Source organism: Aotus nancymaae, unplaced genomic scaffold (assembly GCF_030222135.1).
Source record: "Aotus nancymaae isolate 86718 unplaced genomic scaffold, 86718_ANA_hifiasm-v0.15.2.pri h1tg000049l, whole genome shotgun sequence".
NCBI classification, from domain to species: domain Eukaryota; kingdom Metazoa; phylum Chordata; class Mammalia; order Primates; family Aotidae; genus Aotus; species Aotus nancymaae.
In genome coordinates, this window is record NW_026988463.1 from 2,413,276 (window position 1) to 2,433,112 (window position 19,837).

Genomic DNA, 19,837 nt, shown 5'->3' on the forward strand with positions numbered 1-19,837 from the left:
ACGGGGCAGCGCACAGGCCCGGGCCCAGCACAGAACTGCCCATTGGGTCGCCCGGCCAGCCGCTCGGGCGCAGCACAAGGGACAGGGGACCAGGGTCAGGGCTCCCCTGCCCCACCGCACCCCCAGAATATAAGCTATCAAGAGTATTAATTTATTGGGAATGAGCTGAGGCAGATTTCCCCAGAGAAACAAAAAGGTATAACTTTAACAAATATATATTTAAAGAAAGAAATATTATTGATTCTATAGAAAACAAACAATTTACCAACTGAAAGGACACAAGTCTAGCTCTGGACAAAAGCTGTTAAGAGGCCCAGGCCGTCTGCCTGCCGGTCTTTCCCTCCCTCTGGTCAGAGTGGAGGCCCCAGGCCCCTAGCACAGGTGAAAGGCTGGGGCTGGGAGGCAGGTGCTCTGCCAGGGGCTCCCCCGAGCTTCTCTCCTAAGTTCTCTGCACCCCAACTCGAGGATGTGCCTTGCTCACGACGGCCATGTCCTCTTTTGGCATGGCTGTGTCCTGTGGCGCAGGTGGGTGTGGCGAACATGGGCATGTCAGCGTAGTGGCCACATGAAAGCAGGGCGCATAGCAGGCCAGGCTATGGGCTTGCAACTCATCTGAGGGTGTGCCTGCCCCCTCCCCAGGGCCTGCACAGGCAGCCCGTTCACCCTGCCAGCGTTCACATGGACGCTTCTGCTCATGGTCCAAGGCTGTGTCATGTGGTCATTCTCGCCCTCCCTTTTCCTCTCTCTTCCTCCCCTGCCTCATCCAAGAAGTACTGACTGGTCTCCTCTGTCGTGTTTGCTGATCCACAAGTGTTGGGCACAACTTTGACGTTTCTTAAAAAAATTTTAAAAATGCCGAAAACCAGCGATTGTGGTGTGGGGCGGGTGGAAGTGGCTGGCGGAGGTGGTGTCCGGGCGTCCAGGGCCCCTTCCGCTGTCTTAACTGGTGTTTCCCTTCAAGGGAAGTGCCCAGCTGTCCCCCAGGGCCTCCTCAGTGGGCAGCCCAGGCTGGGCTCCAGCAGGCGGGCAGGGGAGGTCTGGGCAAGGCGCTGCCATTGGCTGTCAATAAACAGCAGGAAACAGAGGTGCCTGGCTCTTTTTGGGGGTGCATGTGTTGGGGGAGGTGGGACTGGAGGCCAGCAGCCTGGGTGTGACGAGCTGCTTCCTACCAGGGAGGGGAAGCCCTGGAGTGGGACGAAGGAAACTGCCCCATGCCCCTCACTCATGGCAGCCGGTGCACACCAACCTCAAGGCCACTCACACGCCCTTGTCCCGAGGAGCTGTCCCTGCTCACAGCCACAGTCTGTGGAGTGTTTATTTCAACCAGGAAGTAATCAAATCTACACACAGTCTAAAAACAGTAGAAAAGGTGAGTAAAAAGGCCCTCGCTCCATCTAGGGTGGGGATGGAGGGTGGGCCCGGGCAAGTGTCGTACCTGGCACCCAGAGAGAGGGGCTGGGCTCTGTCCTGGCAGCAGCGAGGACAGTGCCAAGTAGAGGGAGGATCGCCGAGCATGGGGCAGGGAGGGCACTATGTGGCTGCCAGAGCCTGTCCATCTGTGCCCATGGGGCACCCCATGTGGCCAGCCTGGCTCAGAAAGGTCCAGGGCCGGCCGGTCCAATGGAAGCCATGGCCTGGCCTGGATCCTGTTAGCAAGTCCAAACCTGTAGGGAAAGGGCTGCTTCACCAGGGTGTCCTGTGGCCAGCCGCCCTGCCCCAGCCACACCTGACACACATACCTGCCCTCCACCACCTCATGCTGGGGCTGCCAGCTCCTCCCCTCCTCTCCCCTGCTCCATCCCTCTCAGCCCCTTTGAATGGCCCAAGCCTCGGGCACTGACCTTCACAGTGCTATCCACAGCCCCTGAGAAGAGCCGGCCCCGGGACACAGCCAGCGCAGTGACGCTGCCCTGGTGACGCAGCAGGGTCTGTGTGCAGATCATGTTGTCCATGCTCCAGACCTGGGGGCACATGGGACGTGAGGGCCCGCCAGAGCCTGGATGCCTGCCCTCTGAGCCTCCCGCCACCACTGGGTCAGCACACACCCTGAGGGACCGGTCGTAGGATGCACTGAAGACTTTGGTCTGGTCTGGCGTCGAGATGACCGCTAGGGCATACACCGTGCCCACATGGCCCGTGAGGGTCCGCACCTGCTCCTTGGACTCTATGTCCCACACCTGGGAGGGGTGGTCACAGGTGGGTTAAAGACACTGGGCAAGGCGGGCGAGATGAGGCCAGAGTCTGGCCCTGTACCCAGGCACCCAGGCCTTACGTGGATGAGGTTCTCATAGGTGCCACAGACAATGTGGTGATTTGTCACAGCAATGGAATAGACGCTGCCGCCAGACGTCTGCAGGACGTGGATGCAATCGAGGGTTCGGATGTCCCAGATCTATGAGGAATTGCAGGCCACTTGGTTCCAGGCCAGGTGCCTCATCCCCAGGGCCTCTGCACCCCCAGAGCTTCAGCACAGCTGGGCAGTCCACCCACCCAGCCAGGGCGTGTGCAAAGTTAGGAACAGGGCAGATGGAGCCCTGGGTGCTGGCCTGGGAAGTGCCAGCAGGGGGCAAGGGCCTGTGGCCACCAGGCGTGCTCAGGCTCACCTTGATTGTCTGGTAGGAGCCACTGTACAGGTAGCTCTGGGCAGCCACCAGGGCCCGCACCCAGTGGTTGAGGCCTGTGAGCTCCTTCTTCAGCTTCAGCTCAGTGCCCACAATGTCCCAGACCTGCGGGGATTGCAGGGATTGTGGGCTGGGCGAGCAAGGGACGCCTCAGTGACCCGCACATGGGGGCACACCCTCCGCCCGTACCTTGATGGCCTTCAGGGAGCCGCTGAAGAGCATGTTGTGCGAGGAGACCAGTGTGCACACCGGGTTGTCGTGGGCGCGGATGGTGTTCACCTTCTGTAGGTTCTGGATGTCCCACACCTGATTGCGGGAGGACCAGAAGGCTCAGGGCACCAAGCCCCACCACCTGGAGTCCAGAGCCCAGAGCCCAGATGGGAAGAAACAGGTCCCTGGGGCGCCCACATACTGGGCAGGCCTGGGCCGCCTCCCGCCGCCTCTGCCCGCAGGCCCCACTCACAATGATGCTGCAGTCTGCAGAACCGCTGTAGAGTTTGCACCTGGGGAAGCAGAGACAGCGCGTCAAGGCGGGAGAAGCTGTCCCAGCCGACGCCGCCCTGGCCAGGCCTGAGCTTCCTGCCGACCATCAGGTACTAGCAGCATGGCCCAGGGCCAAGGCCACTGCTGTGTCCCTAAGCCCCAGCCTGTTTCCAGTCTCCACATGGGAACCTTGGGAGGGGTGGGCCAGCCCCTGATGCCTGCCTGGAAAGCATTTGACAGCAAGCCGGGAGGTAATTACCCGCCCATTAGCACTGAGTCAGTCCCGAGCCGGGTGCTGGCAGCCAAGCTGCCGCCTCCTGAGAGCGTCTCTCACACACACACACTTGCTCGCTCCCACAAAGCCTCACGACGTGAGGCAGGAGGCAGGAAGCAGACAGGCCACCCTGGAGGCAAAAAGGTGGCTGAGGTAGGTGCTCTGCGGTCCCTGTGCCCACGGCTCTGGCTGCAGGCCGAGGACAGCTCAGCTCCTTCCTGCCTTCGCCCCCTAAGGTCCCATCCATCTTCTGGTTGCCCAAGGTGCACCGGGCCAGGGCGAGGCTCTGCTGGGAGACTGGCTGCATTCATCCAGGTATTGGAACACACAACTTTGGAGATGGTGCAGGCCACACAGGGGGCCACACAGGGGCCCACACACTGCTACTCAGGGAGCCAGCACTGCTTTGGGGGGAGGGCGCCCTACAGGTGGGGCACACACATAGCTACACAGGCTCCAGCTCGAGGCTCATGGCCCCTGGGGTGGCAGCACTGTGTCTCCTGTCCTGAGGGTCACTGGTCACACATGTGCCTGGACTCACCCCTGGATGCAGAGAGCCAGCACGATGCCATCATGGCCCTCCAGTGTCTTCTGGCACTTGTAGGTGGTACACGTGTCCCACACCTGCAGAGACCAGGGCCACAGTGGGTCCCAGGAAGGTCAGCCCAGTGCCAAAGGGCAGCATGGCAGGATTGAGTAAGGGAGCCCTGCCCATGGAAAAGAAGGCCCCCTCACTATGGGAGAAAGCCCCGCACAGGAGAAGGTCCCACCCATAGATAGGCAGGCTGGCAGTGCCAGGTATGCAGCAGTACCCAGCCCGGCCAGGCTGCAGAGACTGAGGTAGGACCCTGCTCACCTTGATGGTCTTGTCAGAGGAGCCACTGAAGAGCAGGTCACCCATGGAGTAGACGCAGAGACACCACACAGGGCCCTGGTGGCCCACAAAGGTCCCTTTGCACTTGAAGATCTGCTGCGGGTCATAGGCTGCAGAGATGGGAGCAGCTGGTGAGGACCCAGTGGGGGCCTCGGGAAGGGCGGGTGGGAGCCGCGGCAGGCCCATACTCACAGCCTAGGATGCCCATGTTCAGCCTCGCGTTGATGTGGGACAGCTCGTCCTGCAGGGCAGAGGGCAGGTGGGCGGGGCTGCTGCAGGGCCAGTGCAGCCCCTCTGTCCCTGCTGCTCTGCTCCAGGGGTGGGCAGAGGCAGTAGCAGCCCCCATCACATACAGACCCCTGATCCTGGCTAGTGGGCCCAAGGCCAGGGGAAGTCTTCCTGCTGGGGCTGCCAGCCTCCAGGGGTCTCACAGTCCAGCCCCTGAAGCCCCTCCCACTCACGTTCAACATGGACGCATCCCGCCGGAACTCCATGAGGTCCTCACTGAGCTTGCTCTGGTTTTCGTCCAGGACATCTGAGTAGCAGGAGGAGAGGGGGTGTCACTGGTGCCCAGAACAATGGCCAGGCCCCCACCTGCCCCGGTGCCCACCCTTACCAAACTTGAGCTCCAGGCTCTTCTCCAGCTGGTCAATCTTCTCTGAGAGCTTGCCCAGCATGGAGCGCAGGAAGGCGATCTCCTGGTCCTTCTGAGCCAGCGCCACGTGCATCTCGTGGAAGCGGTCGTCCGTCTGCTGCAGGAACTCCTTCAGGCCCTCGAAGCGGCAAGTCTCCAGGTGAGTCTCGTAAGTGTCCTGGTTTCCAATGAACGTGCACCTGCGGGGACAGGAAAGCTGCCCACCTGCCTGCTGGCGGCCCCTACCAATGCCTCCCCATCCTCGAGAATCCCCTTCGTGCTCCAGCCCTGTGGCTGCTGCACCCCAGGTCCAGAGGCCCACACCCACACCTGACTTCCTGCCTCTCCTCCACACCCACCCACCCCGGGGCTGCTTCACAAGCGAGGTCCTATCACACCACCCCCGCAGAGCTCTTCAAGGGGTCCTCCCTCCCTGAGGATAAAACCCACACCTCTCAGCAGCCTCTCTGCCCTCCAGAACTGGGCCCCAGCCTCTCCTCCCACCCCTCGTCCCTCCCCAAAGCTCTCAACCCCAACATTTGCTCAAATCCGACCCTGCTGGGCTGGCTGTGGGAGAATCCATGCCTGCCTTCCTGGACGCCCTCAGCTCCCCCTCTGTGTTTCCCGGGGCTTGGGCCCCTGCTGGGCTCCTGGGCCTCCTGGACGATGACAGACCCTGGCGTGGCCCTGGCTCCCACCCACCTCCCTGGGACCATGTGGAGGGACCCTGCCCGCCCCTGCCTGCCCCCCACTCACCCGTACTTGGAGTGGGGACACTTGATGTGCTCACACTCCTTGAGGTGGGCCTCCAGGTTCATCTTGAGCAGTGGGGGGCAGCTGGGGTTGTTGGGGCACCGCACGGGCCTGTAGTCACAACTGCCCTCGTGGTCCCTGTGCCAGGGCGGGATACAGGGAGGCCTGAGCCAGAGCCCCGAGAGGCAGCCCCCCAGGGAGGCAAAAGTGGCCAGGGAGGGGCACTTACTTCCGGGCGCTGAGCTTGATGGTGAAGGGGCACCCTCGGGGGTCCACTTCAAAGATGGGGGGCTTCCCACTGCCCGCCGCCCGGCAGCCGTGCCGGCAGTGGATGAAGAGCTCTCCGATCTGCTCGGCCACCGCGATGTTGTTCACCACCACGGTCAGCTTGACGTTGTCCACGGGACACTTCTCTGCAGGAGGAGGTTATGCTGACCCCCACGGCCTGCCTGGAACATGCTCCCTCACCCAGGTAGGCACGCGCCTCTGGCGGGGGCCAGATCTCCTGTCCATCTGCCCCTCTGAGGCACACAACATGGGTATGGGGGCACAGCTGGGCCACCAAGAAAGACCAGCAGGTGATGAGGGAGTGTCACCTGTGACACTCTCAGCTGTGCCTGGAAAAGCATGGGGTAGGGGCCAAGAGGGCAGAGGGCAGAGGGCGGAGAGGCAGGAGCCGACACCGCGAGGGAGGTCAACAGCCTCACCAGTGAGAACAGCTTCCCCAGGGGGCGCCAGCCCTTGCCTGAGGAGCCCCGGCCCACACCCACTGTGGGGTCTCTGAGTTTGGGGTGACCCCACTCTGCTCCTGGAGGTCCCGAGCCTCAGCCTGAGCGCCCCCCGGGACTGCTGCAGCCCCATCCCAACCCCAGCAGAGGCCAAAGAGGCCCAGATGCAGTGCAGAGGACAAGGGAGAAGCTGCCCGCCTCTGCTTGGCAGCCATGGGCCTGGTCACTGGCAGGCCTGGGCCGGGGCACGAGCCTACCTGACTTCAAGGCACATCTTCTACAGAACGTGTGCTGTGGGGGCAAAGGGAAGACTTGAGGGCGGCTGCAAGGTTCTCTTTTCCCCAAGTGCACGGCCACGGCAGCCACAGGCCTCACTGTTCCCCAAGCCCAGTGCGGTCAGACCAGGCTTCGCCTGTCTCATGTTCCACAGGTCAGGGACAGCAGCGCCGGCCCCTGAGAGCCCTGAGGGCCTGTGGGGGCCTCCACAGCATGGGGGCTGGGAAGGATGGCGGGCTCACCCCACACGTGGTGATCACGGGGTCTTTGAAGACGCTGCAGCAGAGCTGACAGCACAGCTTCACCGAGGGCTGCTCTGCAAACACGAGTGGCTCCTGGAACCGAGCAGGAAAGGCAGGCCATGGCAGGAGGCCACCCTCAGCCCCGCCACCACCCAGCACCCGGGCTCTCCCATCCAGGCCCGGCTGTCCTCGGGGGATGGGGGCACGTCCTGGGAGAGGCCTGCTTAGATCTGGGGGGCTTGATCAGGGCCTAGGAAGGAGAGCAAGGCCTGTGACCCCAGAGGCAGGGCCCAACCCAGGAGGGTGAGTCCAGCCAATCAGCTCACCTACCCTCACCCGCCTCCTTCCTGGGGTGAGAATGGAAAGGGCCCAGCTGGAGCCCCATAATTCCCACGGCCAGTTCCCGGGCAGTGCTGAGAAGGGGGAGTGGGAGAACGTGCCCAGGGGACCTCGCCTGGTCCCTCGAGTCCCCACCTCAGACCAGCAAGCACTGCAGGCCCAGCCACCCTCTCCGTGAGCTGGGTTGGCACAGCAGAGGTGAAGGTGCCTCCGAGCCACTGCTGCGGTGACAGCCTTGAAGTCCCCCACACCTACCGGCTCCTCCTCCTCCTCGGGCAGTGAGAACGTGGAGCGCAGGGACATGCTGGACTCCGAGTGCAGGGAGCGGACGGAGATGGCAGAGTCAGAGCGGCGGGGAGTGCTGATGGGGGGCTGTACAGAGGGAGAGGCACCCGTCAGGGGGCTCTGCATGGGGTCGGGGCCGTGGGGAGGACAGGACTGAGCCCGGCAGAAATGGGAGGGCAGCGGTGCCCCTGGGGCCACCCCTCTCCCTGTGGGCACTCTCGTCGTCCGCAGGGGCCGTGGGTGAGTATGGGCAGCTCATGCAGCCCAGGTCCCTGCCTGCCCGCCTGGGCGGCCTGGGCCCTGGTGCTGGGCTGCCCGCTCACGCCTGCCACCTCTCTTTGTGTAAATGGAGAGACTTCCTGCTATTCAATTCCACACACCCGGGCTGCTTCCTGCTTCCCGTGAGGGAATGTGGGCCGCCGAGGGGGCACCTCCACCAGCCAATCCCGGGCAGCCGAGGCCGTGACCGCGGGATGGAGGGGCCAGGAGGGCTGGCAGGGAGAGGCGGCTGGGCTCCTGGTGCCCCCCCAGGACTGGCTGCTGTTCTGGCCTCGCTGGCCAGGGACACCAGGCGCAGCCGGGAGGCTCCGAGGGAAGGCAGGGCCAGGCCCCCCCAGAGCCTCAGCTGAGCCTCCCAAGGGCAGCAGTGCAGGCTGCAGGTGCCTGCTTCTGCCTCAGCCACCGACAAGGGGCCCTGGGGGAGGGGCAGGCACTGCCCCTTCCTCCCCTCTGGCCTGGAAACCTCCAGAAGTTTCTGAGAGCCACTGCTGCCCGAGGCTCCTCTCCTAGTGCTCTGACTGCAGAGGGACCTGGCCCCAGCGCACAGCCACCCGGGGCCACCAAGCACTGCTTGCTGCTGCTCTGCTGAGCCGCTGGCCCCCTCCCCGGCGGCCTGGGTATGAAACCCACAGACTGTGGAGGCAGAGCCAGTCCTGAGGCCGGCGGAAGAAGCATTGTGTCCTGTGTGCCCGCCTCCCTTCAGGTCCCAAGTCCCATCTGCAAGGAAACAGCACGTGGGGAGCAGAGGGCAGTTGGAGGAAGTGAGTCACAAGGCCCCACGGCAGCAGGGGAAGCCCAAGCGGTGACAGCGGAGCAGGAGCTGGCACGGGACCCCCTCTCTCTGGCCTGCCCTGCCCACCACTCCTGGGCGCAGGGGCTGACGGTGGCCAGGCCTGGGGGCAGGGGAGAGGGCAGGAGGGGGACCACCCGTGTGGGCCTAATAGCAAACAGAGAAGGTACACGCCCCTCCTTAAAGCCGTCGTGACCCATGGGGATAGCAGGCGATTATGGGAACCACAGGCATGGTGCACTCGTGGCCTCCGGGTCGTGGAGACTGAGGCAGGTAGAGGCCCAAGGGAAGGGGCCCAGATAAACCCAACTCATCCTCAGGGCCTAGCATGGTGCCTGGCACACAGGTGTCTTTCGTCAATTAATTAAAAACATTTTTCTGGTCGCACAGAATGGGATGGCTCATGCCTTGTAATCCCAGCACTTTGAGAGGCGGAGGTGGATGGATCATGAGGTCAGCAGTCTGAGACCAGCCTGGCCAACATAAGGAAACTCCATCTCTATTAAAAATACAAAAGTCAGCCCGGCGTGATGGCGCACGCCTGTAATCCCAGCTACTCAGGAGGCGGAGACAGGAGAATCACTTGAAGCTGGGAGGCAGAGGTCGCAGTCAAGCTGAGATTGCGCCACTGCACTCCAGCCTGGGTGACAGAACGAGACTTCATCTCAAAAAACAAAACGATTAAAAAAAAAAAAAACTTTTCCTGTTATTGTTAGAAAGTAAAAAAAAAAAAAGGAGGTCTCAGTCCAAAGGGGTCCAGCAGAGCTGCCACACCTGGTGACCGAGTCACTGGAGAGAGGCGCCCCTGCCTCCCCCAGAGCCCAGCAATGAGTGCCAGTGACCAGGATGGCAGGGAATGGCCACGGAGACTCTGGCCACGGGGCTCAGGCACCAGCAGCCTGTCCCTGACTGCCCTGAACCCTTCTGCACCCCACACAGCCAGCAACGGGGAGTTCTCTGGCTCCCCCAGCATTCAGCACAGGTTCTGCGGCCCCCACCCCATTGCCTCTGGTGTCCCCACAGCTTAGGTCCACAGACGTTTCCTCTCCCTCCTCTCATCAGGACCCCTCCTCAAACCCTGCCTCGACCCAGCAACCCTGCTCATTCCCTACCCAGCAGCAGAGCAAGCTTTCACAGCATTTATTTTATTGTGTTACTCTCCTGATTGAACCTTCTGTGGCTCCCACCTCCCTTAAGATGGAGTCAAGCATGCCTCATCCTGGCCTGCAGGTGCCACACCCTCAGGCCCAGCTGCTCTTACTGGCTGCCTCCTGCCACCCACAGTCCAGCCCCGGGAGACTCTTTTCTCACAGACTCGCCATGTATGGTAAGGCCTCAGGGAACCCACAGGTGCTGTTCCTCCCCTCTGCCTCACCAGCTCGCTGTCAGCTCTTCCTGGGACCCGGTCCCCCAGGAGGGAGGCTGAGGCTCACAGCAGCTCCTTCAGGGTGGGGACCTACCATGCTGTCCTCCTCGTCTCGTGGTGAGTAGGCAAGGGTGCTGGAGGAGGAAGGTGTCCTGCAGTGCTGCTTGTAGGTGCTGGTCCCGTCGGCTGCAAGGCAAGAGGGCTGGCGCCTGAGCGGGGTCTCTCTCTGAAGATGCAGGGGAGGTGGAGCCCGTATTGGACACCCAGCCCTGTGGACCCCCGTATCTCACAGCCCTCCCCAGGGCCAGGCAGGCAGGAAGGCATGCAGGGATGACGCGGGGAAGCTTCGGTTCCCTCCCAAGGTCAAACCAGTGCCAGAAGTGTGGCCGCTGGGGTCAGCCTACACCTGGACAGCCCCTGCCCCTGCCCCTGCCCTGCCTACCCTGGGCAGGGTCTTCTTTCAGAAGGGCCTCTACAAGCTCCCCCGCACCCCCGCCTGAGCCAGCTGAGGCCCATGGCTGATGCCAAGTCATCACTCTAAAGGCCGCCTGGCAGCAGCTGGAGGTGCCATTTCATTTGACTCTCAAGGTGTCTCTGCCAGGTGAGTTCTCTGACAGCCTCCACTTACAGAGGAGGAAGCTGAGGCAGAGGTGTGGGGCTGGTATGCGGGAGGGCTGGGGCTGCATCCTGGTGTCTCCGGCACAGCCAGGACCAGGAAGGGGCCCTAGCCTTGGTGGCCTCCTCTGGGGCAGGAGCTGAGGTGCCCTCCTTCCTCTTGCCTGCATGTCACCCCAGCTTGGCCAGGGCCAGAGGGCAGGGCTGCCCTGGGAAGGGCTGGTCAGTCTACGTGGGAGCCAGAGAGAGCCACTTCCCGGCCTCAGGACCAGCCAGGTTCAGATGTCACAACCAGTCCTGGGCTTGAGATTGAGGCCTCAAGAGGCTGCCCTGTGACTGGGCACCTGTGGGCACTCTGCTGTCTGGTTCTGCCCATCCCTGCTGCCAAGGGGCCAGGTGCAGCAGCTATGCCCTTCCCCATCCTGGGCGCCTTCCACCATGTGACAGTGGCCACGGGTTTTGTGAAGGCAGATGAAAAATTAAGGCACCATTTCTTGGGGGGTGGAATTAGGGGTGACATTTATTTATTTTTTCCTCCAAAGGAACCATCCAAGAAAAAAAAAAGAGGGCCCTTGTGGAGCCCCTGAGGGGATCACCAGCAGCAAAGAGGTGCTGGTGTGAGCAGGTATCCTCGGCGGCGCTGTGACCCCATGGCCAGGTTTATCAGAGGAAACCACGGGAAAGCAATTAAAAAGCTAATTAGCCGCTGGCGTGTTTCTACAAAGGGCAGAGTGCCAGAAAGGAGAGAAAACAAAGTCACCCCAGAGCCGCCGCCCTGCACCTCGGGAAGGAGGCCGCCTCTGCACTGCCACATCCTCGTGGCCCCCTGAGCTCAGTGCTGGGGTTCAAAGCGCAGCACGCTGGTTCTTAGGGGACAGGACTGAGAAGCAGGGCCGGGAAGCTTCAGGTTTCCATTGTGTACCCTGCCCAGTGGTCATGTGCAGGTGAAGATTTACTGGGCTTGGCTTGGTGGCTGATGCCTGTAATTCCAGCACTTTGGGAGGCTGAGGCAGGAGGATCACTTGGGCACAGGAATTTGAGACCATCTTGGGCAACATGGCGACACCTTGTCTCTACCAAAAATTAATTAGCCAGGTGTGGTGGTGCCTGTGGTCCCAGCTACTTGGGAGGCTGAGATGGGAGGGTGGCTTGATCCCGGGAGGCGCAGGTTGCAGTGAGCTGAGATCACGGCACTGCACTCCAGCCTGGGTGACAGAGTGACATTCATCTCAAAAAAAAAAAAGACAACACATGTATGGGCCTCTTCCACTCTCTCCTTTCCTATGAATATATATATTTTTTCTATTCTTTGTCCCTCTAGAGATCCTATGAATATTTAGCAAGTGCAGCACTGGTACTGAAGCCCTGGGGCCAAACTCCAGAGAGGACCCCTGGGCACACAGGACCTTTGGAGGCTGGCCAGAGACTGTGACAAGGACAGGGTTGTGTGGTGGTGCTGGGGATGTCAGGGCAGCCTCCCTGGAAAGGACAAAGAGGGCAGGGGGAGAGGGCACAGCACAGTCACAAGGTGCAAGGAGCTGGACGTCCGGCTCCTGTCCAGCCGGGAGGCCCAGGGCCGAGAGGCTGTTGAGAAACAGGCTGGGGCATTAGGCTGCCCACGCCCAATACCAGCCAACCAGGAAGTGCCCTTCAGGCCTTAGCAAGGTGGGCGTGAGAGTGCCCTAGTTATTCCCAGCCTGGGCTGGCCTTGGCTTCGGGGCTCACCTTTTGTGATGGTGGTGACGGCCGAAAAGGTGGGTCCGAAGGTCGTTTCCATTCTGGTCTAGAGGGAGAAGGGGGAGACCTGGCCTCGTCCCCAGACAGAAGGACACACACATGTGAACCCCACTCACACGCTTAACATGCAACCAGGCCACTCCGTGTGGCACTCACATGCCCCAGCAACACACACACACGGCACAGTTCCCCAAGACCCGAGCTAGCAAGGGGCTTGTGCTGGGAGCTCTGCAGGTCCCTATGGATGCTGGGCATGCAGAGAGGCAGACGCTTACCCCGGCGGTGATGTCTTGGGTGGGGAGGTTGGTGGAGCCCCCGGAGAAGCGGTTGTAGCGGGCACTCTTGCCCGAGCTCATGCTCTAAAGAAGCATCTAGGGTCCTTGGGCAGCATCTCCTGTGGGTGAAGCACAGATGAGGGGCCTGAGAGATGGAGCCCAGGCCCCCGAGAGCCAGCTGGGCTGTTGCGGGTGTGCAGACCTGCCTCGGGCCACCACAGCCGCCTTCCACCACCAGCACCAGCTGGGGCAGGCCTATGGAAGGCAAAGGCCCTTTGGCACCCATACACCCCGGTATGCGCAGTCCCGGATGGCCGGGTGGCTGTGTGTCACTATCCCTCAAGGCTTAGCCCTTCTGAACTCATGAAGAGCCCACCCAGCTCTGCCTCAGAGGTGGAAGGACCCCTGCCTGGCTCTCTCTACTCCTCTGGGTCCTGAGTCACAGCCAGTCATTTCCAGGCCGAATGTCCCCGTGGCCAAGGCTGGGCCTTGGTGGATAGGCCCAGGGTATGGCCTACATGGCAGGACCCAGTCACCTGGGGACCAGCTAAGACAAGATGAATGTTTCCTGCCACGGCAGGTGCGGTCATGACCCAGCCAGCACCAGGCAGCGGATGGAGAGACACCGGCCACACCCTAGAGAAAGAGCCTGCAGGGTGAAGTTAACGGAGCCCAACTCCGCACGAGCTGCGTGCACGGAGGAAAGCATAGGAGAGAGGTGGGCCTGGCCCTGGGACCCACAGTCCTGGGGAGCTCCGGGGGGGAATGGAAGCTCAGGGGCTGGGGGCAGGGAGCAGGCATGCAGGAATCACCCTCGGCTGCCAAGGACCCCACCCTCCCCAGCTGGGGTGAGGCCCATACAGCCTGAACTGCAGGGCTCCATGACTCCACACGGGAGGTTCAACCCTTCTGGGAGCTCCAGGTTGGCTCCTGCCCCACAGTAGCAGGGCGGGGATCACCCGCAGCCACTAGGAGACACTGACCTACAATTTACAAAGCCATCCGCTAGCTGCACTGCAAGCTTCCGGGGCCCCAGGGCCAGCTTCAAGCCCTGCCAGTGACACCTGCCTGGGGCCCAGCTGGCCCGGACCCTAGCAGGCACTCCCCACATCAGGCGGGCTGGCCCCAGTGCCCATTGCTCACAGTCTCACAGTCTGGGAGAGCAAGTGTCTGGCTTGTCCCTCACTCTGAAGTGAGGTGAACAGAAAGGCATGCAGGGCCACCCGCAAATCAGTCAGAAAGTCCCAGCTGGCCAAGAGCAACTGGGCCATGGAGGGAGACACCACCACAGGACCTGTGGGGGGTGCACAAGACCCCACTGAGCACCAGCTGAGCGGGAAGGAGGGAGGGGGCTGGAGGAAGGGGCCGCACTGCACGGGAGGCTGCTTTCCAGTTCACTCGGGTTCAGTGTTCAGCCCCAGTTAGGGACACGGAGGTGGGCGGGACACTGGGCAGGAGGCCAGCAAGGAACTTTTGTGTCCCGCCCTAAGGCAAGATCCATCCCCCTCCCACATCCGAATTAAGCAAGATGCCCGAGGCCTCCCCTCAGCCCGGTGCCCAGGGGCTGGCTTTTGCAATACCAGTGTCCCCAGCAGGGAGAGGATCCCTCAGGCCACAACTAGAAAGCACAATAGCTCAGAATGCCCCGATGGCTGGGATGTTGTCCTGGGGGGGGTGGGGGGGCCAGGGCACCCCCCCCACGGGAAGCACCTCTTTTCCCACCCCACAGTCATTGAGGCTGTCTGCTGGCTGGGCAGGAAGCTGTCAACCAGAGTGGGAATTCTCCTCTAGTTCTCTGGCCTCTCCGCCCTCCAGTTCCCAGTGCTGGGGAAGCAGGGATCTGTTTCATACAATCAGTCTCTTCCCAAACTGGGAAAAGCCATGGGGGGCAGCTGGGTGTAGAGAAAGAGGTTTCCCCATCAGCCCCCCGCCTCTCCCTTCCGGGTCCCCACCAAGTCTGCCTGAGGACCGCCTCCTGCCCACACCGCCTGCTCCTCCAATGAACCCATGCTGGATGCTCCAGGGGATGATCTTTGAAAGAGAGAACTCCTTAAGGAAGCACAGCATCCACCTGGGGAAGGCCAGTGCTCTGTGACCCTCAGGGACAAGGTGCGTGGGGCAGCACTGTGCGGCGGGGAGGGACAGGATCGGTCCCCCACCGTCCCCTCCACCCTGAGCCAATGCAGGGCAGCCCCTCCCTGACCTCACCTGAGCCTGGGATTCAGGCCCAGGGTCTCTTTGTCCACCCCACATCCACACAGGAGAGGTTCCCGGGGCCCTGGGGGCACCCACTGTGCAGTAAGGAATTGGAGGTCTTCTTCAGCACCTCTCTGCCTCTACCCCAGACCCGCTTCAGCAAATCCCCCAGGAGCCCCTCCCCAGCAACCCCCAAGCTGGGCTTGGAGGGCTCTGCTGGGACATTGCCCTGGGGGCATGTGGGATGTGAACCCCTACCCCATCCCCGGAGACACACCTGGAGGGGGTCTGAGTCAGGGGTCCCTACCCACCTGGCAGCAGCCCAGGGGGGCCCTGCTGAGTAGAGGAATTAGGGGTTCCAGATGCAGCTCCTTGATGGAGCCAGACCTGGCCTTAAAGTAGCTCCTCCAGCAACCTGGAGCAGGTGGGGTGTGGGGGTCCCCTGAACGTGTGTGAACCCAGCAGGGTGTGGGTGTGCCCGTCAGGCCTACGACTGCCCTGGGAAGAGCCTGGGATGGTTCCAGAAGTCTCCGCCTGGTCTGCCACAGGACTATGTGTGGCTGGACTGCAGCCAGAGCTCTGAGCACGGCCCCTGGCATCACAGAGCCCACCCAGGGTACCCACAGACTGCCCGCCCCAGCCTGGCCCCTGCCTCGGCCCCCTGGCCCAAGCCCAGGCCGCTAAATTCTGTAGAAACAGTCCTGGTTGCCATAGCAAAGCCACACGCACTTCCGCAGCTGTTCCCTGCCGTCCCTTAGAACGCTTTTTCCATCCCAAATAGGCAGGGTGTGACGTCGAAGGCCCCTGGGGTGTCCCTGGCCTCTGCCTGCCTTGGTCCTCAGAATCCCCTGAGAACCCCAGCAGGCCCTGGTCTGAGGCTGGCTCAACCTCCCTTCCCTCTTAGCACCGAGGCCCAGGACCTCGTCCCCCTCGCCTGTCCCTGCCCGCCACACCCACAGCCCCAGCTCTGCAGAGGCCTCTGAACTCCTCCCCCAGCTCTGTCTCTACTGCATCCACCCAGCCTCCAGGCCTGTCTTGCCCTGGCCAAGCCTCTCCAGCGCCCACAGCTCCCTCTGCTGCAGGGAGGGGGGTCCCCCCAGCTCAGCCAAGGCTTTACCCTGACTTCACAGTAAGGATGCCTTTTGCTGCCCCTCCAGCCCCTTGGGAGCTGGCAACATCTCTCAGTGTTTTTTTTCCCCTATCTCACGGCTGTCTATCGTGTGGGGACCTGGCTGGCCCAGTCCAGATGAAGTCCAGAGGGCTTCCTGGAGGACGAGGCTACTGGGATCCAGAGTGGGGAGAGTATTCTGGGGCACAGGAAGAGACCCAGCTTCAGAGCGCTGAGCTGGGGAGTGTGTTTCTGGTTCTCATACAAATCATGTGGGCCTCGGACTCTCGGAAACAGGTCATGAGCTTTGCCCAAGAGCCAAGGGCCAGCAGTGCCCCCGCTCGGCCCATGCGCCCCAGTCCTGGGCTGTGTTCTCATTTGCTTCCTGTGTGGCTCGGTCTCTCAGGCTCCCTCCTTCCTTCTGCCCTGCAGCAGCGGGGAGCTGACACAAACACTGGCCAGATGTGGGCCCGAAGAGGCAACAGGAACACGAGGGCAGAGAACACCAGACCCACTCTATCACCCAGCGCCCTCATGCCAGCTGCACTGCCGCCTCCTTCCCCACACTGTTCCATGCCCCTCTGTGTGGCTGCCCCCCACTTCCCAGCTGGGTGCCTCTAGGGTTGGGTCACCTCCACCCTGAGTTTCCAGGCAGCTGGCCTCCTCCAGCCGAGGGTGTCCGGGTCTGCACGTGACCAGCCCCAGCCTCCAGTGCCCACTTTTCCCTTTCACCTGCCCCACCTGGCTGCACCCTCCTCCTCCAGGGAGCAAGGCTGGGGACATCGGGGGGATCTATCGAAGGCCAAGGGGTTGGTGGGTCCTTCTCCACAGATTCCTCCTGCGTGAGCCACACCGAGTGCCTGGTGAAGTCCCACAACAGCTCTCGGGCTGGGCATGTGCTGGCCTTCCCTACCTGCCCTCCCTGACCCAGTAGGGTGTCTGTCAGGGAAATGGTGTGACCCCAGGGACAAGGCTCTGGGCACTGGGCTCAGACAGAGCTGGGTTCAGATTCCACTTCTGTCACTTCACAGCTATGTGTCTGGGCAAGCTGCCGCCCTCCCGGGCCTCAGGCTTCTCGAGACAGAATGGAGTACAGCCGGACCCCTGTCTGGAAGGAGCCGAGAGAAGATGCACCCGTCAAGAGTGAAGGCACAGCTGGTGGCCTGTAATCCCAGCGCCCTGGGAGGCCAAGGTAGGTGTATCACGAGGCGGGAGTTCGAGACCAGCCTGGCCGAGATGGTGAAACCCTGCCTCTACTAAAAATACAGAAATTGGCCAGGCGCAGTGGCTCATGCCTATAATCCCAACACTGGGAGGCCGAGGTGGGATCATGAGGTCAGGAGATCGAGACCATCCTGGCCATGGTGAAACCCCGTCTCTACTAAAATACAAAAAAGTAGCCGGCGTGGTGGCGTGTGACTGTAGTACTAGCTACTCAGGAGGCCGAAGCAGGGGAATCGCTTGAATCTGGGAGGCAGAGGTTGCAGTGAGCCAAGATTGCACCGCTGCACTCCAGCCTGGCGAAAGACCAAGACTCCATCTCAAAATAAAACAAAAACTAGCCAGATGTGGTGGCACGCACCTGTAATTCCAGCTACTAGGAAGGCTGAAGCTGAGAATTGCTTAAACCCGGGAAGCGGAGGTTGCAGTGAGCCAAGATCGCACCAATGCACTCCAGCCTGGCGAGAGAGCAAGACTCTGTCTCAAAAAAAAAAAGAGTGAAGGCACCACAGATGGCAGCTCCTCTGCTGAGTGGACCATGGAGACTGAGGAAGGCGGAGGGGCCGCCCTGGGACACAGCCAGCAGTCCGTGTTGTGGTGACCAGAGCCCCATTCCTTCTGCTTCCTCCATGGCTGCCACACACCCAGGAGCCCCGGCAGCACCTGAACCAGTCCCATGCCAAGCCGAGGAGCAGCTGCATCCCAAGGCCAGGCTACCTATGCCTCCTGGCCACCAGGCCCTTCAACTGCACCTTCTTCCTTTCCCCAAACCACTCATTCCTATGCCCAACCAGCTGGCAGAAAGTCACACCACGGGATGCCAGGACCTATTCGGGAGGGCGGGGACGTGTGATGGCTGAACATGAATCTGACCCAGGAAGAGCTAGGAGCCTGGTGGGGGACACAGGCAGACAGTCGTGCAGGAGCCCCACCAATCGCCACTCCATCTGCCAAAGGCACTTTTCAGTGAGTACCAAAGTCCCTGAACTTTTCCATTCACTTCCAGAAATATGACACTCAGCAACCAGTGAGCTACGGAGAAAGTCACTTTATCAGAGACCCTCAGGTTGGGGCATCCAGTTGGGGTTCCGCCTCCTGGCCCCTCCCCTCCCCTCCCTCAGCCAGGCTGCCCAAACCACTGCTCCCCCTCAGGACAAGGGGCCCAGGGCTTCTCCGGAGAACTATAAATGCCCAGAGCAGTGAAGTCAGGATATTCACAATAGAGAGGCAGAGGCACAGGGAAGGGGTCTGGGAAGGGAGAGGCCCCAAGAGAAGGAATGAGGAAGAGGGAGTCTCCTCCCTTGGCAAGGGCTAGTGCCCAGGAAGCGGTCAGAGGGGCGGTGAGAAAGGTGGGCAGACAGGCTGGGGCGCCATGAAATTCCTCACCAAGTGAGAGGCCCCCCACTCCGAGAGCAGGGTGGGATCCAGCAGGCCCCTACTGACTCCAGACTCAACCCCAGATGACCACTCTGGCCTGGCTCAAGGCAACGATGCCTTGACAGCTGGACCCCAGTGGGGACTAGGAGAGGATGCCCTAGCCTCCCTCTCTCCTGCTTCCCCAGTGAACTCCAAAGTCTTTGGTCCACACACAGAAGGCTCTTTATCAGACCTAGATCCCAAGTGCCTCTCCAGCGCTTCTACCTCCACGCCACTTCTCAGGCACCCTGTGAACCCGGTCTGGCCTCATCGACTTCACCTCTCCACTTGCCAGTGCTTGCTGGGGCACTCCAGGCCCCTTCTCACCCTAGGCCTTTGTACATCTGGCTCCCTCTGCCTGGAAAGCTCCTCCTGCAACGTCCCAGGACTGGCTGCTTCTCCATCAGGCTTTGGCTAACGGCAGCGCCGCCCCGACCCCCTGCCAGTACTCACTTTCTCAGCACCCTGTTTCTTTCTTTCACAGCATATACTGCCGCTCCCCATGATTCTATCTATTGTCAATCCCTCCACCCTGTCTGTCTAGACCAGGGACAGGGGGGAGTTGGCCCGCAGGAGACATTTGCCAATGCCTGGAGACTTTTGTTATCGCAACTGAGGAAGTGGGGGTGTTTACTGGCATCTAGCGGGCAAGAGCTAGGCAGGCTGCTCCACATCCTACAATGTTCAGCCCCTCGCAGCAAAGAGCGACCCGGGCCGCGTGGTCGATGGTGCGGAGGTTGGGGAAACCTGCAGCAGACGCCGAGCTCAGAACTGGGACGATGTTCTCCGCAGTCTTCCAACGCCCAGAACAGTGTATGGCACGCGGGCGGCTCGGGGAATGCAGGAAGAAGGAATGAGTAAAGAACGCGCGAGGACAGGACGGAGCGAGCGACGGACAACTGACAGGCGGACGGACAGCGACACGGACCCGGACCCCGACCGTCTCAGCCCCGCCCCCCCCGGCCCGACCCCTCGCCTTGCCTCGCCTAGACCTCGACGCGCCAGATCCCGCCCCACCGCGCGGCCCCGAGGCGCGAGCCCCGGGCCGGGCGCGTCGCGGGGACACTCACCCGCCCGCGGCCGCCTGGGAGCCGCAGCGCCGCCAGCCCGCTTCATGATGCCCCCTCGGCCGCCGGCCGGGAAAGGGACAAGCGAGCCGGAAGCGCCCGGCCGCTGCGCCCGCCGGGACTTGTAGTTCCCCGCCTCTCGGGGCCCGGGCAGTTGCCTCATGCGCGGCACTTCCGAAACTACGACTTCCGGCGGCCCCTCGTCGCAGGGCGGGATTGGCGGCTTCAGAATCACTCTATGTTGCAGATCGAAGTCTC

The 19,837-nt window shown here is 61.9% G+C and overlaps 1 protein-coding gene and 1 long non-coding RNA gene across 2 annotated transcripts; one reads left to right on the forward strand and one right to left on the reverse strand.

The window, feature by feature from the left end:
- Positions 1–130: 130 nt before the first annotated feature.
- On the reverse strand, positions 131–19,634 carry TRAF7 (TNF receptor associated factor 7). Its single transcript, XM_012441962.2, has 21 exons — positions 19,583–19,634; positions 12,572–12,690; positions 12,285–12,342; positions 10,039–10,130; positions 7,480–7,596; positions 6,886–6,978; positions 6,625–6,658; positions 5,869–6,052; positions 5,643–5,777; positions 4,869–5,086; positions 4,714–4,787; positions 4,445–4,493; positions 4,235–4,362; positions 3,920–4,002; positions 3,085–3,124; positions 2,811–2,927; positions 2,604–2,726; positions 2,273–2,392; positions 2,046–2,177; positions 1,842–1,961; positions 131–1,664 (listed from the first exon to the last, which is right to left on the reverse strand). Exons 2-21 carry the CDS (start codon positions 12,650–12,652, stop codon positions 1,650–1,652), a joined length of 2,013 nt encoding a protein of 670 aa, XP_012297385.1. The 5' UTR covers positions 12,653–12,690; positions 19,583–19,634; the 3' UTR covers positions 131–1,649.
- Positions 10,172–11,642, forward strand: LOC135269003 (uncharacterized). Its single transcript, XR_010337325.1, has 2 exons — positions 10,172–10,545; positions 11,102–11,642. It is a non-coding gene; the product is annotated as an uncharacterized LOC135269003 (long non-coding RNA).
- Positions 19,635–19,837: the final 203 nt, after the last annotated feature.